Here is a 15,063-nt window from a genome sequence, read left to right as displayed (position 1 = left end):
CTGGCACCATTAAAACATCAATGTCTCATTTCTGCTAAATGGCAGAGGAAAGATAATTGGCATGTGTGCATGCATATTAATTAACTGATAATGAGACGATAAGCCCCCCTCTCTATCTGCAGATGTGGAACCACTAATCAATTGGCAGTGAAATGGGGTAAAAATGTGCTTCTTTTATCCCACTACTGAAATTAAAAACCTATTTAGTACCACGTTTTCCAACAAAGTGCTTTTCATTTATCTTCTCCAGCACATTATTCAATCACACTTTCCATTTGTATAATGGTAATATTTTCATGTAATTTCCCACTGCCTCTGAGATGGGTATTTTTGATATGGCTTTGTGAAATGGCTATTCCATTCCAGCTCCATTCACTAGCTGGTAATAAACTTACAACCTATATTTCAGATTAAATGTCTTCAGCAAATGGAGCCAGCCTCAGATGTCTCGGAGCGCTGTGGAAAGATCACTTCTGCTCCCTGGTGGCAGCAGAGAGAATTGCCTCCGTGTTTGTCTGTGCCCCCTGGTGGCAAAAACTGGAGTGCTTGAACATTTTTGTAGTCCAACTCTTGGCAGCGTTTCATTATTTTCTGTATAAAGCACTCACTGTCTCTGACTGTGATATGCAGAGCATGCTATCTAGTTGGAGAGCTGCAAGGTACCCACAGCTGAAACATAAGCTGACTATCTTAAAGGGTTGCTGTTTTAGCCTGCAGCAGAATTGGAAGCGTTTGAAAGAGTGTGTTGTAACTATCAGCCCTGACCAGAGGTGTGTGAGCGCTGCAATGGAGGAGGAGAGGAGAATGAACATATAACGGCAGTAAAAACAAACAAAGGCGATGCAAAGTATGCCACAGGGACCCGTACAAAGATCTAAATGAAGGCTTTAAAAGAATATAAAGGCAACACAGGTACACAACACAATATTTGAATCAGTGTATTTATTACAAACTGGTTTCTGGAAAATGAACATAAGTGCTGGATTTTTTCTATAGGGTGTGTGTGTGTGTGTGTGTGTGTGTGTTTGGCTGGTCCAGATGTCACAGAGGTTGATGGACAGTAGTGCAGCGTCTCCTCCTCCCGCTGACAGGCCTTCCTTCACCCAGGACAGGCCAATCTGTACACACAGTGACACAGATACACGGAGCCCATTTGTCATGTCAAATAGCCTCACAGAGACATGGCGGTCAAGTTAAAGAGGTGATTGTATCAAAGTGACCCCAATGTGATGGTCATAAATTGCTTGCTTTATGGTGAGGTACTCTAATCCTTGTTACATTGATAGAATTAAAAACAATGAAAGGCCATAGTCAGCTGATAAGTAAAATGGGAAAACACTTCTCATGTAGATTATTTCTAATCTTGGAAAAAAACAAGTAATATTTCTTACTCTGTGATGAGTTTAGGATGAGGCGTAAAGATGGCACTCAGCTGGAACTCTCCGTTTTTTCATTCTCGTCTTTGTCCGTCGTTCCATTGGTTTCCCCTGCAGATGCCTCCTTGGTAGAAGTGGCTGTCTTCGGCCTCTCTTCTGGCTTCTCAGAGGGGTCCACCGCTGTGGTGTCTCGGCTTGTGTTGCAACCCATGATTTGTCAAAATCTAACACTCTACAGTGTTGAGCTGATGGGAGTCCAGAGGCGTGTAGAGTGTTAAAACACTGGTCATAACCTTAAGACCTGTTTAAGTGTTGTGGGCTCAGGTGCCTTTGTTCGCTATGGAAACCTCGAGACTTCCTGTTGAGTTTGGGCACCTGACTGTGTGTGGTTTTATTTTACGAGCCTTTGTCTGCCGGCAGCTATGCCTCCTTGTAATTACCTCCTATGTTGCTTAGGGTTGAGAATTAACGGAGTGGCATGCCATAACATGGTTACTGATAAACACTGAAGGGGACTGTGTGTCAATCTTAGTGCAGCCATGGTTACCAACAATTGATGTGCTGAGTTTCTGCTTTCATTCAGTCAGAGGAAGTTATGAATTTATTTATCACCAGCATAAGAGCCGATCCTTACTTACAGGTCGACTGGGTCTCAGGACACTAAAACCGCTTGGTAGATACACAGCACTATATGGAGGTGGAGAGTGAGACAGAAAAAATGAAAACCAATGATATTTAATCAAACAATTACAGTAGTGAGTCCCTTGCTGTTTGGTCATTAGGTAGCGCTGCTCTGCCGAGTAAAAAGATTTCTTGCTTCTCAATGGCTTCCTAAAATGGAGCACCAGAGTGTGACTGAGTGTGATCCAGAGATCTATACACAGTTTTATATGGAAATTCAACAGTATCAGTTATCCCATCAGTTTCTGCTGGTAAACATCGGTGATTTTTTTTAAAGAATAATGACAATGATTTATTTAATACAAATGGTATAAAAAGACATGAATACAAGACATATATGTCATACAAATGTGTGTTTATTGTGAAATGTATCTTTACAATACTGATTGTTTTTCAAAACCTGGAGTTAATGGGGACACTCGGAAGGACAGATGAAAAAAATTTTGATTTGACAGCATCTTTTAAAAAATATAAATAAATAAAAAAGTAGTAGTTTCAGAGTGTTTGACCAGGCCTGTGTCACTGCTGTGTGGGGAGTGTGTGAAGATTGAATATTGTTGAGATAATCTTTGTGCTGCCAGCTCCTGGAGCTTTCCACTCATCTGCCAGCCAAAATCTTATGGGTGATGCAGAATGACGTTTCACGTCACCCAGCAGACTTTTCATCACGGCACGGGCGAGGTGTTCCCAGTGCTGCTGGAAGCCAAACGCTGCTCATCAGAACTCACTATCCACATCATTGATAACAAAGACCTGATTAAAAATCAGCAAAGTAACCTTTTTTAAGACATAACAATACTCCACTTTAAATAAAACTTTGCGTATGACATGTTTTCATTATATCTTTCATTATATATATATATATATATATATAATATATATATATATATATATATAAAAGCTAAATGAACTATTTACAAAAAAGCCCTACCTACTGTAAAGTGAATTTTCTGTGTATGTGCACTGGAGGTTTCAAGTTTCCACATTTGTGCAAATTAAATACTGAACAGTGATTTGCTTCCAAGCTAGTTGCGATGTCACAAAATTTTCTTGTATGCACGTCTAAAACACAGATATAATTAAGGGAAACTCTGTCTCTTCAGCAGAAGAATATAAAAAATACATTTATGAGTGTTTTTTGCATTCTTAAATCTGTTTCCATACTTGTGTATATGGAAACAGTATGTGTGTCCATACTTAAACTTAATGTACCATTAAGTTTAATATTGCTGTAACTGCTGTACTTTCCTTCATTCCCATGAGGAACTGTGTATTAATGTTCTATCGTGTTTTTAACAGTCTTAACTTGTAAAACTTTAACATATATACAAGAAACTTTCATTGGGCATCTGTTTTTATCACAGGATAAAAACAGATTAAAAAGGCTGTACACTGACGACTTTGTATCATTCCTCCATTATTCAGACACTCATCTAAGCCAGTTAGAATCAAGTACTTTGATTAAGGCCGTGTACTTATGCTCGTCCCCATGAGCTTTAAGGGGCAGCCAAGCTATCCCACAGTTTTGATTTCAGTTCAGTTGATATCATCCTTTCCCAGTTTAACTTTATTTATCCAAGGAAAGTCACCTGAGCACTGTCCAATTATGCCCTACGTTAGATTTGTACATCATGTACCTCCACCAGGGGCCAGGACAAGTACAATCAACTGATTCAGGTTTAAGTGCATTATTCAAGGACAGAAAGTGTCAGAAATAGCGCAGAGCAAAAAAAAGTATTAAGGCATAATTTTAGCCCAGGCAGGATACAACGCTTTGAGTGGACAAAGAATTTAGCCCAAAGGAATTCTTCAAAGCTTTCTGTAAAGGAAGACTAAGCTGCTCTGTGCTTTTCCTCTAACACCTGATGTTGTTGGAGTATCAGAAACAATAGCAGAGAAGCTACATGCTCCTCTTTGCTTTAGTGCAGATTAGATCCCGTCACTGGTAATGTCTGGGCCTGGTCCCTTCTGCTGCACGATCATTCACCACATTCCTGAGTCGCCTCTGCCAGGCTGACTGACCATCCAAACGAATCCTCCTTGCTGGAGGGCCATCTCCTTCTTCTCCCTGCTCTTCCTCTTCTATATCCACAAAGCGTCGCCTATTGGGTGACCTTCCCGTCCTGACCATGTTGTTGATCTCACGCAGACGCTGTGGAAGTGGGAGAGATATTTGTAGCAAAGTTCAACTGTCATTTAATCACTCAGTCATGATGAAGTCAATAATTATGCTCTGTTAAAAGTGTTTACTGAGCACATAATGAAGACACATCTCCAATATTACAGAGGACTGTTTGATCACTAAAAAGATTTCCAACATTATGTCCACAAACCTCTGGAGGGCTTGTGTTGAAGTAGTAGGAGAGTCCTGATGTAGGGGGCGGAGTGGTTTCTGTGTTGTACGGTGAAATATAGATGGAGTGACTGCTGGACAGTCGCTGTCTGCGAGGAGACACTTTCCACTCTCGGGGGTATGGAGACAAAGGGGGTGTCTCTCCCTGCACAAGAGTTACACAGCATGTATTAAAAAATCCCATCGTAAGAGATATATTGATACAGTAGCCTATACACTGTTCAGATGATCAAAATTCAGAGACTTTTTATGGTTCACTTACTACATAGGTTGGAGCAAACTGCTTGGCAAAGTGCTGCATCTTTGTTGTGTAGATCTGGTTGTAAAAGAGGATGAGATTTCCCCTCTCCTCCTCACCAGATCCTGGATAATGTGTTGATGGTGTGTTTGGGGTTGGGATACGGGCAGTGTGGTCTCCATTATCTATAATCGACAATGTAATGAATGTTCGCTTCTCGTTGTGGAATTACAGATTACTGTCTCTTCTTACATAACTAATATAATGCAGATATGAAAAAAATAACAAATACATTTATTGCTTTTTCTTCTGCAGATAGAGTACTTAGCGTTATTTTTCTTTACACATTGGCTATTGTTACTCAAGAGTTTCTTACTGTTGTTTCCAGTCGGAGAATTTTCTGTGTCTCTTCCGGATATCAGCACATCTTTGCAAACCTGATAACATAAAATATCTGTGTTCATAACTATTGGACTAATACATCTGGAACAAACACACAGCCACAAAACTCTCAAATACACTTCCAATATGTTAAGCACACTAAATCTATCAATTTGATTATACAATTTTAATACTTGGTAGGATCTTAAATTATACATCTTATAACTATATTATCCAGTTTTTTAATGATGATATCATATGGTTTCTCGAAGTCTGTTTCTGGGTCAAAGATGACAAGCAGGAAAATGTAACATACGTTTTTGCTGGAGAGTGGCTGAGACTTGTAACACCTCATTATGCGTTTGAAGGGTATCTCCACCCTGGTAATCTGTAAAAACAATGCTGTGAGTCAGTATTTGATAATGCACCTTTTGCAATTGCTGTTAAAGTACATGGCAAAAATCTGAACAAAGTCAAACTATCTGCCTTCCCTGGAACAAATCTTTGTATCATTACAACACCCAACAGTTGTCACATAGTTTTGAAGTGTAACATTGTAAACAAGGTTAACCATTACAATCTTTTTTTTCAGTTCTTTTCACCACTGCCACTTTGGCATCCAGTATTTAGTTATTACAAAAATCTATGCTCTTACATTGCTAACAAGACTTTTTACACATTTACACATAAAAGTGTAGCAACACTGAGTGACAGTGGTGTCAGAATGCACTATGGAAGTCAATGTAGTATAAGTAAACCTTCCAATCATAGCTTTAGTTTCTCAAGCTCCTAATTGACCAACATCATCTTTGCAGTGCTGGCCAACATGGCCCTGTTTTCATAAATACCCACGTAGGTGAGGATTAGGCTACAGACAATTCTGCATATATACTAGCCTGTTTACTATATTAACTGATGACCATAAAAGTCACTGAGACTACTCTCAGATCCATCATAGCCCACCCTTGCTATGATGTAGATGGCACACAAAAGTAGTTGGTCCAGGTGACGGTCCACCATGAGGTCAGTGCAGTGAACCAGAGAGTGTTCAAAACAGGTCCAGATCTTTAGCCGCAGCTCATCAGAAATTTCCAATATGGAACTCAGCTCCCTCAGACGCTTCCCCATCAAACTGTATACCTGAACCAACGAGAAAACATGACTATGCTAAACATATCATCTCCAAATATCCAAAACAAACAACTACCAATGAGACATTATTACATTAACATATGACATAGAGAAAGTGTACAAGAATATAAGCATAGTCAGAGCATAATATGCTATACTATATATTATCTTTATATTATAAAGATAATATATAGTATTAGTTGGCCATTTGATCAGAAATCATGAGCTAAATAGAGCACAGAATATGATATAGCGTGTCACTAACTCATACATTATTTCTATCATCATTAATCTAAAAAATATAAAACACAGAGATTTGGTAGAGTTTTTTTTTGTAATTGTAGCTTCAAATAACAGATATCGTCACATTCTAGTTGTGCTGACCCAAATGCTTCAAAGTTTTGATCATTGCCATGGTAACTGACTTTAAAAACTTCAACAATTAGTGTCCTCAGTTCCCGAACACTTATTGGGTGATTTTCAAAGAAAAGGTGATGTAACACGATGGTAAACATGCCCCAGTCTCAACTTTTTTGGAATGTGTTGCAGGCATCAAATTCAGAATACGTGTATATTTAACAAAAAAGCGTAAAGTTTATGAGTTTGAACATTAAGTATTTTGTCTTTGGACTGTACTGAATTGAAAACAGGTCACAAAAGATTTGCAAATCATTGCATTCTGTTTTTATTTAAGTTTTACACAGTGTCCCAGCTTTTTGGGAAATGGGGTTGTGGATTGACTGACCTTGCGAGCAAAAACATGGAGCGAGTTGCTTCTCCGACGCCTGTTTCCAGCTGATGGGGAATGCTGTTGTTCAGTGCTAGTAGACGGTTCAGCTCCAAAATTGAGATCCACTGGCAAAATCAGTCGATCAGTAATGAAGATAGTGTAGTCAGTTTGCAATTTAGGAGTGTAGTAAATTGAGGAATGTGCTAATATACTGCATTTATACCTCCTGGTTGATTTCTGTCATGTTGAGATTCTGATCTGTTTGGATCTTCGAGCTGTGTTGGAGGCATCACCTGTGTATGACACCAAGACCCTATTAAAGCCATGTACTTATGACCAGGTCTATCATTCAATTAGTAAGAAAAAAACAAAAAAACATTTTAATCATATTTCTAATTCAGTCTTACTCAGAACTGGTATCACCTTGGAAGAAACTCAAGTATTAAATCTTAGATTACTCCTGGTGCCAGGTAAAGTGTTGTAGTGTGTTATTGCCAACCTGCTGGCAGGTAGGGAAGTGGCCCTCATTGGCTCTGATATCCTCCCACAGTGGTGAGTTGCTGGTCCAGGCCAAGCTCTCAAGAATTTTGTCTTCCACTTGAGCGAGGTGTCTGAAAATAGGACGAGGCAGGCCCGTTTCGGCCCGCAACACCGGCTCGATCACCTGCCAGGCCATAGGAAAACAAAACTGAGGCAAAAGTGTCTTAAAAGTTAGAGATGTTAGAGGGGATGTAAAAACTACAAGTGGAGTGGGAAACTGCCCTGGTTCCTGTGATGAGGGAGACATGTAGCCAGATTTTCTGCTGTGGAGCTAATCTTGTAAAACTATTCTTTTAAAGTAACACTGAATTGACATCTATTCTGGCAAATACAAACAATTATTCACAAAATGCTGTCTGTGCACGTTTTCTTGTGTCATGGACATTTATTAAATAACGTGTTTCCTTTGAGTGTCTATGAATGTGCACACATAGACAGATACACATCTACTGTGAGCATACAACAAGTTAACAAGCTTGGAAACACACCTTCAGGAAGTGGTATGGTGCCAGTTTTAAAATTTCAAGGAGCAGAGGGAAGTCACATGGTAGACGGTTTGAGAATATAGCAATCTCCAGACAACAAGCCACCAGACAGCACTGCAAAAGATCATTCCCCAAGATGCCCTGCAAAACACACACACGCACGCACGCACGCACGCACGCACGCACGCACATAACAAGCACTAGTGCGTTACTTTCAAATAACAAAAAAACAAAAAAACCCTTGATTGATAAAAAAGGCTTAAGAAGGACATAAAAATGTATACCAAATTCTATATCACTCAGTGAGTGTTCATGCAGTGCCCCACAGTGCAGAAAAGGTACTGTTCAGACAGCAATACCACGTGTGACCACAAGGGGTCAGTAAACTCACCGAGATGTCAGTGATGCCCAGCCTGTCCCTCTCCTGACTGGCAACGCTCTCCAGGATCCTGTAATACCAGATCCCGGCTTGAAAGCAACACTTTGCTGCCAATTCTGTGAACAGTATCGCATGGATTAGATGTGACATGTATCAACAACAAGACCCTTACTCTACTACCTGATACCTGTCATTAAAAATCACCCAGCTCTCTAATCATGAAGAAAGTGGGCCCCTGCTTTGCTCAAAGAGACGTTGTCACTTCTGATAAAACCGGTTAATATTAAACACGTGGTTTGTTGCCATTGCTTATCATAAAACTTTAGGCTATAAACCAGTAAAAACGTGGAGACCATAATCATCTGTTCTTCAGAAATACTAAACATAAGGCAACAGTGTTACTTTAATCACGCCTTTAATACCAACATTCAAGTTACTATCACATCCCCTCATCCCATTAAATGTGTATACCATTGGTGTTCTCATTTCCTGCATTGTCCCTGTAGTGCTGCAGAAATGTGTGCAGAATACTTCTCAGTCTCGTTTTAATCGCCTCAGTTGGATCACTGGAGCAGACCCTGAATCATAGGAATATTAGTAGTTAGTATTGTTGCATAGTGGTTAAATGAACAGGAGATGTTTGTTGGAAAACATATGAAAAGAACATAAAAGGCCACACAAGGATTTTAAAAGCCCTCAGTGCAATTGTAAAACATTTTAAGAAATATACAGAAACTTCCTGAACTAATCAGGTTCACACACAGTCAAACAGCGTGTTGTCTCAATGCCAACCTGTGGGCTTTTTAACAACACACCATATGTTAAATACTGTAAATATCGCTTGCTATATTTAGGATAACTGTTAACAGACACAGACAGTGTTTCCCCTGTGACACTGATGAATTATTTAAGGTCTGTTTAATTATCAGTTACAGTGTTTGCTTTGCTGTATACTAACAACTTATAGAGATGATGTTGTAATTCTGAGAATACATATAAACAAAATGACCACAGTGTGAGTAATACTGTGATACTGTAGTGCTAACCTGAACATAGCGATCAGGCGTTCACTGGGTTCAAACCTCGGCTGTCCCTGATTACCCTGAGGCTCGGTTGCCATGGTGACCCGCACACTCACACAGGATGAGAGTCAGAGCAGGAATGGGCACCTAAACAAGGGAAACGAACATTAGCAACACTCAGAGATAATTAGGGACCATAAAACCTTGCAGTGCAGTACAATCAGTGAGAAACTTATGTCAGTCACTTTAAAATGCAGAAAGTATGACTTGTTGATCACCTGATCCATTAAGAAAGAGTGCTTTGATTACACTATTTTCATTATTATTTATATATTTATATATTTTTTAAAACTGATCCTCATTGTTGAACTGACATTTTCTCTTTCCATGTGCCATAATTCTTAGTAAAAATAATGAACAAACTTAAGCCAGCCAACCATTTAATTATGCAATTTGTAAAAATTGTAAAGTATGTACATCTTATAGTTTGCTTTAAAAAAACCAACTCTTTTCATATATCTTACTTTTAAATCAGTCTGATGCCTACATTTGCAAAGCGAGACATTATGATATCACTGTGTCTTGCATCCAAAACCAGAAAAAACAAAAATTAACAGAATGAAGCAGAATGGCTGGCCTGGTCGTTTCTAAATTTAGAAAAATCTGCCTGCCAGCACCTCTAAATGTGACTAATTTAAACATTATATCTCATTTGAAAATGAACACAAACTTACAAAACCATGTAGTGGTTTATATTTCCTCTAACTAAGTCACTTGCCCTGTCAATAAATAATTATAGCATGAAACTCCCGTTAAACAGCTTGTGGTTTTTGTATTTGTGTAGGAATGTTATTTAATTTTAGAGGTGCTGGTGGGTTGATTCGTTAAATTAGCTCTTGTCCCGGACTGTATTATGTGCAAAATGATCACAGGCGATTGGAGGACACGTGTCAACTCCAATACCACCCTCCAATATGTAATAAATCATTTTTGCATTTTTGTAGTGCTATTGGTGCTTTTAGTCCTTAGTTTAATTTAGTACTCCTTCCTGCACTCGTGAAGGTCCCCTTCTACCTCAGCAATTTCAGTTTATCTGTATGTGTTTGTTCCCCTCCTCTGTCCTGAATCAATAGAGACTTTGTTCGTCTAATCATTGCCACATGTGCTGTTTATCATTCTGGCTAACTGTCCTCACTGAGTCAGGCAGACCTCAGATCACAGCGTCTGCACACGACATGTGGTGATACGTGTTTGCGTGTGTGTGTGTGTGTATCTGTGTGTGAGATACACTTAAGAAAAAAAGCTGAGAGGCCATGGGGAAGCTAGGAGAGGTTGCACAATACTGAGCTTTGATTTTGAATCTTCTATCGTAGTCTGTCTTGTAATTCTATAATGTCTGGACACCATATGTGTGCAGGGTACCAATGTATGTAAATCAAATATAATCGTACTATTCGACTTTATTGTGATGATTTGCTTAATATTTCCTGTTCATGTGGCCATTTTAAGCCCATTCTGTTCATAGATGTTGTTAACATTATGCCATCAATAGCTCCCTAAACCATCTTACACAATCTTATATTTCAAAAGACAACACACTTTCTGATTGACCCTTTTTTTGTAGAGGAGGAAAAGTGGCTTTATAGCTGACCGCTTTCATTTCTTTGTTTCAGTGGAAACAGTTTCTTCCCCTGATGACGCACAGCTTTACTCTGTTGCATTCAAAACTCTGGAAGCATAAATTCAAGGACCGATATCTCATTCTGACCTTTGTTTTAATGCTCCAGCATGATGGTTGTTAATTCTTGCTTCATTAATTTCTCCTGACACATTCCAAGATATGCTCCTCTTTATCTGGTGATGATCTAAATGAAGTTGCTAATAGCATTAGTCCTTAAGTGTTATTTCAGCTTGTTTATCTCCTGCCTCTGGCAAAGTACAAGTTTGCACAAAATGAATTTAGGTTTTTGTTGTTGACATTTAAGAGCTCCTCATGTGCCACCGTGTTACCATAGATTCATGGGTGCGGTATTCTTTTGTGTACAGATATCTAACTTAGTAAAAAAATGACTAGGTACAGATGATGTATATTTATCTTAAATGTCGTCCAAAATGGCATAAAAACGTCATGTTATAATATGTTCAAAATGGCATAAAAAAATCATATTATAGTATATGTCCAAAATGGTGTAAAAACATCATAGTATAGTATGTTTTCAAAAATGTTAGTGTAGTATGTCATCCATAGTGACAAAAAAAAAGTCATAGCATTGTATGTCGTCCAAAATAGCATTAGAAAGTATTACTATAGTCTGTTGTCCAAAATGGCAAAAAAAAAAGTCATAATATACTAAGTTGTCCACGATAGCATAAAAAATCATTGTATAGTAATGCCATCAAAAACATCATGAAAACGTCATACTTAAGAAGACCAAAGAAGTAAGCAGTGTCCACGCTGTCTGCTGCATTTTTGTCCGGAGGAAGCAGAGACCTTTAAAGACTTTTTTGCCCCTGAAGGAGCATTGATGTCTTCACAGAAATGCAAGTTAATGGACTAAAATCAGCTTCATCTTAATTCACTTTATTCTCAGATGCAACAAATAGTAATTTTTTTTAGATTTTTTCTATCATGTTATCCCCCTAAAGTAAAGAAAAACAAAACGCAAACATGCTTTCTATATTGTTTCCACAGCTGCAGTTTTCCACAACTATGCACACAGCTACTCAAACATATGAATCATAGCCTGGCCCTGACGCGTTCTTATCTGATCAAAAGTGCCCCAATTTGTCAAGAAAAATCATTTGTCTTCATTCACAGTAGACGTGTTAATGCACCATTACAATGTCAGTGCTAGAAGTCCCAGAAAAAAAGGAAACACAGGACTCGGAGACACCAGCACATTTTTTTGTATGTGGAAAAAGTAAAAATGAGACTGAAACAAACACAAAAAATATGTTGTTTAGTTTATAACTCGCCCAAACTCAGACTCACCAAAATCTTTTGTTGTCTGCTTCCTGATCTTCCTCATTGTCTATAATGTAATATGTAAAACCATTTTTTTTTTTTTTTTTGCATTTTAGTGAAAGAGTGAAATAAAGAGCTGTCGTTTAACACCACATACTTGTTTGGTGTTTGTTTTTTAGTTATCACTGTATTTACACTCTGAGAAATGCAAAATGTGTTGCCAATTTCTCTGGGTTACACCCATTTCCTGTTTCCTCCAGACTGGTCTTCACTGACAGGAGTTACATTTAAATAGGCCGTACTTTCATTTCCAGGCACATGCTCAACATTTAAATGTTGCTTCAGTTAACTGCTTACTGTTGTTTTTGTTTTTTTTACTGTCAATAAAACTTCACTGTTAGTGCATCAAGGCCTGGCTGCAATAGAGCCATATAAAAAAGTCAAACATTGACCAGAGGGGTAAGTCTGTAAGTCTGTATTTAGTAATAACTCATGCAGAACTGAGTAATGACTGCTCCATTTTGTTTGTCAGCTGACTGCAACATGTCAGTCATGTCATCCAAGGTGAACATTTGACTTGAAAACAAGAAAAAAAAAGTCATAAAGAGGGTCAAAGTCACTTACCAGTGTTGGTCACTCTTGTGAGTTTTTTTGGTTGTGAGAGGCAGATTGAAGATCTTCTAAACTAAGACCATCCCAGGCCGTCTCTCATGTCCAGCTGGTAACAGAGGAGTGCTGCAGCATGGTGTTAACCTGCTGCTCTGTACACAGAGGAAGTTCACATCATTGGCCCTCTCTCTCAGGCAAGCCCCAACTTGTCACTTGAGTCTTGTTGCTATGAGAGGCAATGAGCAATTGCAGGAGTAGGAGCAGAGATCATTAAGCGCCACCCAGAGGAGGAACCGAGGACTCACAGTAGAGAGCGAAACCTGTTAACTCTTTGCTGGAACAAAAATGTTCAACAAAGTGTAACTGTACTATTACAATGGTTCTCAAACTTTTTTTTATTAATGTACCCCCTTTGACATATTTTATAAATAAAGAGGTGTTCCATCAGTGTCTGATTCCTTAAACAACATTGTAACTGACAAACACTTTAAAATTTGGGGGTTACCACTCGTGGATATCAATCCCATTAAAAAATGTCTTTTCAGCCATTTTTTCAACATGCTATATTATGATGTTTTGGACCTTTTTTTTCCCAACATGGTATACTATAAATAAGTCTCTACAAGCAATAATATTTCGTTTTCAGCCATGCTATATTATGATGTTTTTGGCCTTTTTTTGACATGCTATACTATGAGACGTCTCTACAAGCAATATGTGGTTTTCAGCTATTTTATCAACATATCAAAATTTGAGATTTTTTGGCATACTGTACTAAGTTGTTTTCAACCATTTTTTCAACATGGTATATTATGACATGTCTCTACAAGTTATAACATTTCGTTTTCAGGCATGTTTTCGACATCTTTTAATTTTCAATAATATGTGGTTTTCAACCATTTTATCAACATATCAAAATTTTCTGTTTTTCAACATACTATACTATGTTGTTTTTAGCCATTTTTCCAACGTTATATTTTGACATTTTGGCCTTTTTTCCTTCAATATTCTATACTATGACGTGTCCCTACAAGATATAATATGTGGTTTACAGCCATTTCTTCAACATGTCAAAATTTGAGATTTTTTGACATATTCTATGTCGTTTTCAGCCATTTTTTCAACGTGTTAAATTTTGACGTTTTTGGCCTTTTTTTCAACATGGTATACTATTATTTGTCTCTACAATTACTAATATGAGGTTTTCAGCCATTTTTAGACATGTTAAAATCTGCTGTTTTTCAACATATTATACTATGTATTTTTCAGACATTTTTTCTACATTTTTTTAATTTTATTTTTTTAATTAAAGTTTTTTTTATTAAGGTTTTTCCATTTCAACAACATTGAGACAGAAAAGAGAAAACAACTTTAAAAAGAGAAAAAAAGAAAGGAAAAGAAACAGGCACAAACAGCACAGACTAAACAAAAGCACAGAATCATCTCTACAATATTCAAAACATTAGTGAATCAAAGCTCATCAGCACAATATTAATCCTTGTGAAGGTCGTCAGGCAGCCTGCTGTCCAAGTGAAGCCTGAAAAACAAAGTCCCTCTGAGGCAGCCAAAATAAAAAAAAACAAGAGCCCACTCCCTTCATCTTATGTTACAATAGCAATTCTTTGAGAAATAAATGTACGTAATGTAAGAATGACATGAGATGTATCTGCAAATAGAACATAAGTTCAGTATAATATAGTATGTGGCGTCTATGACGTGTTTAGCCATTTTATACAGACAAAAACTGATTCCAGACAAGCAGATATGATTCCCTATGACTATGCAGGTTAGCTATCAGTAACTCAAATGATGCATTCTCTGTCATTAACCCATTCTCTATATTCAGGTCTGGCTTGACTATTATGACATTTTTGACCTTTTTTTCAACATGGTATACTATGGCATGTCTCTACAAGCTATTATATGCTGTTTTTAGCCATTTTTTCAACATGTCAACATTTGAGATTTTTTTAACACTATACTATGTCATTTTCAGCCATTTTGCTACATTTTAAACAGGGCCTGGACTCAAAAGCATGTCACAGATCACAAGAGGCAGATTAAAGTCAATATTTATTTTGACACAGTGATGAATGAGTTAAGGTTGATGAGTTGTCCCAGAATCCAACAGTGGCAAATGCTCAATGTCTCTTTGGTCTTCAGCCACGTGGAA

General features: G+C 37.9%; 1 protein-coding gene across 1 annotated transcript; it reads right to left on the bottom strand.

Annotated features, from left to right (window-relative positions):
• Positions 1–2,882: 2,882 nt before the first annotated feature.
• Positions 2,883–13,043, bottom strand: LOC121938588 (retinoblastoma-like protein 2). The gene is made up of 14 exons (XM_042481827.1): positions 12,906–13,043; positions 9,341–9,463; positions 8,766–8,872; positions 8,307–8,410; positions 7,919–8,056; positions 7,390–7,554; positions 7,114–7,183; positions 6,906–7,015; positions 5,993–6,169; positions 5,346–5,417; positions 5,025–5,085; positions 4,673–4,833; positions 4,391–4,555; positions 2,883–4,209 (listed from the first exon to the last, which is right to left on the bottom strand). The coding sequence occupies exons 2-14, from the start codon at positions 9,412–9,414 to the stop codon at positions 3,997–3,999; spliced, it is 1,617 nt and encodes a 538-aa protein (XP_042337761.1). The 5' UTR covers positions 9,415–9,463; positions 12,906–13,043; the 3' UTR covers positions 2,883–3,996.
• Positions 13,044–15,063: the final 2,020 nt, after the last annotated feature.

Source organism: Plectropomus leopardus, chromosome 1 (genome assembly GCF_008729295.1).
Source record: "Plectropomus leopardus isolate mb chromosome 1, YSFRI_Pleo_2.0, whole genome shotgun sequence".
Lineage (NCBI taxonomy): Eukaryota > Metazoa > Chordata > Actinopteri > Perciformes > Serranidae > Plectropomus > Plectropomus leopardus.
Note: the sequence above shows the minus strand (reverse complement) of the source record. Positions and strands in the feature narration are given on the sequence as shown.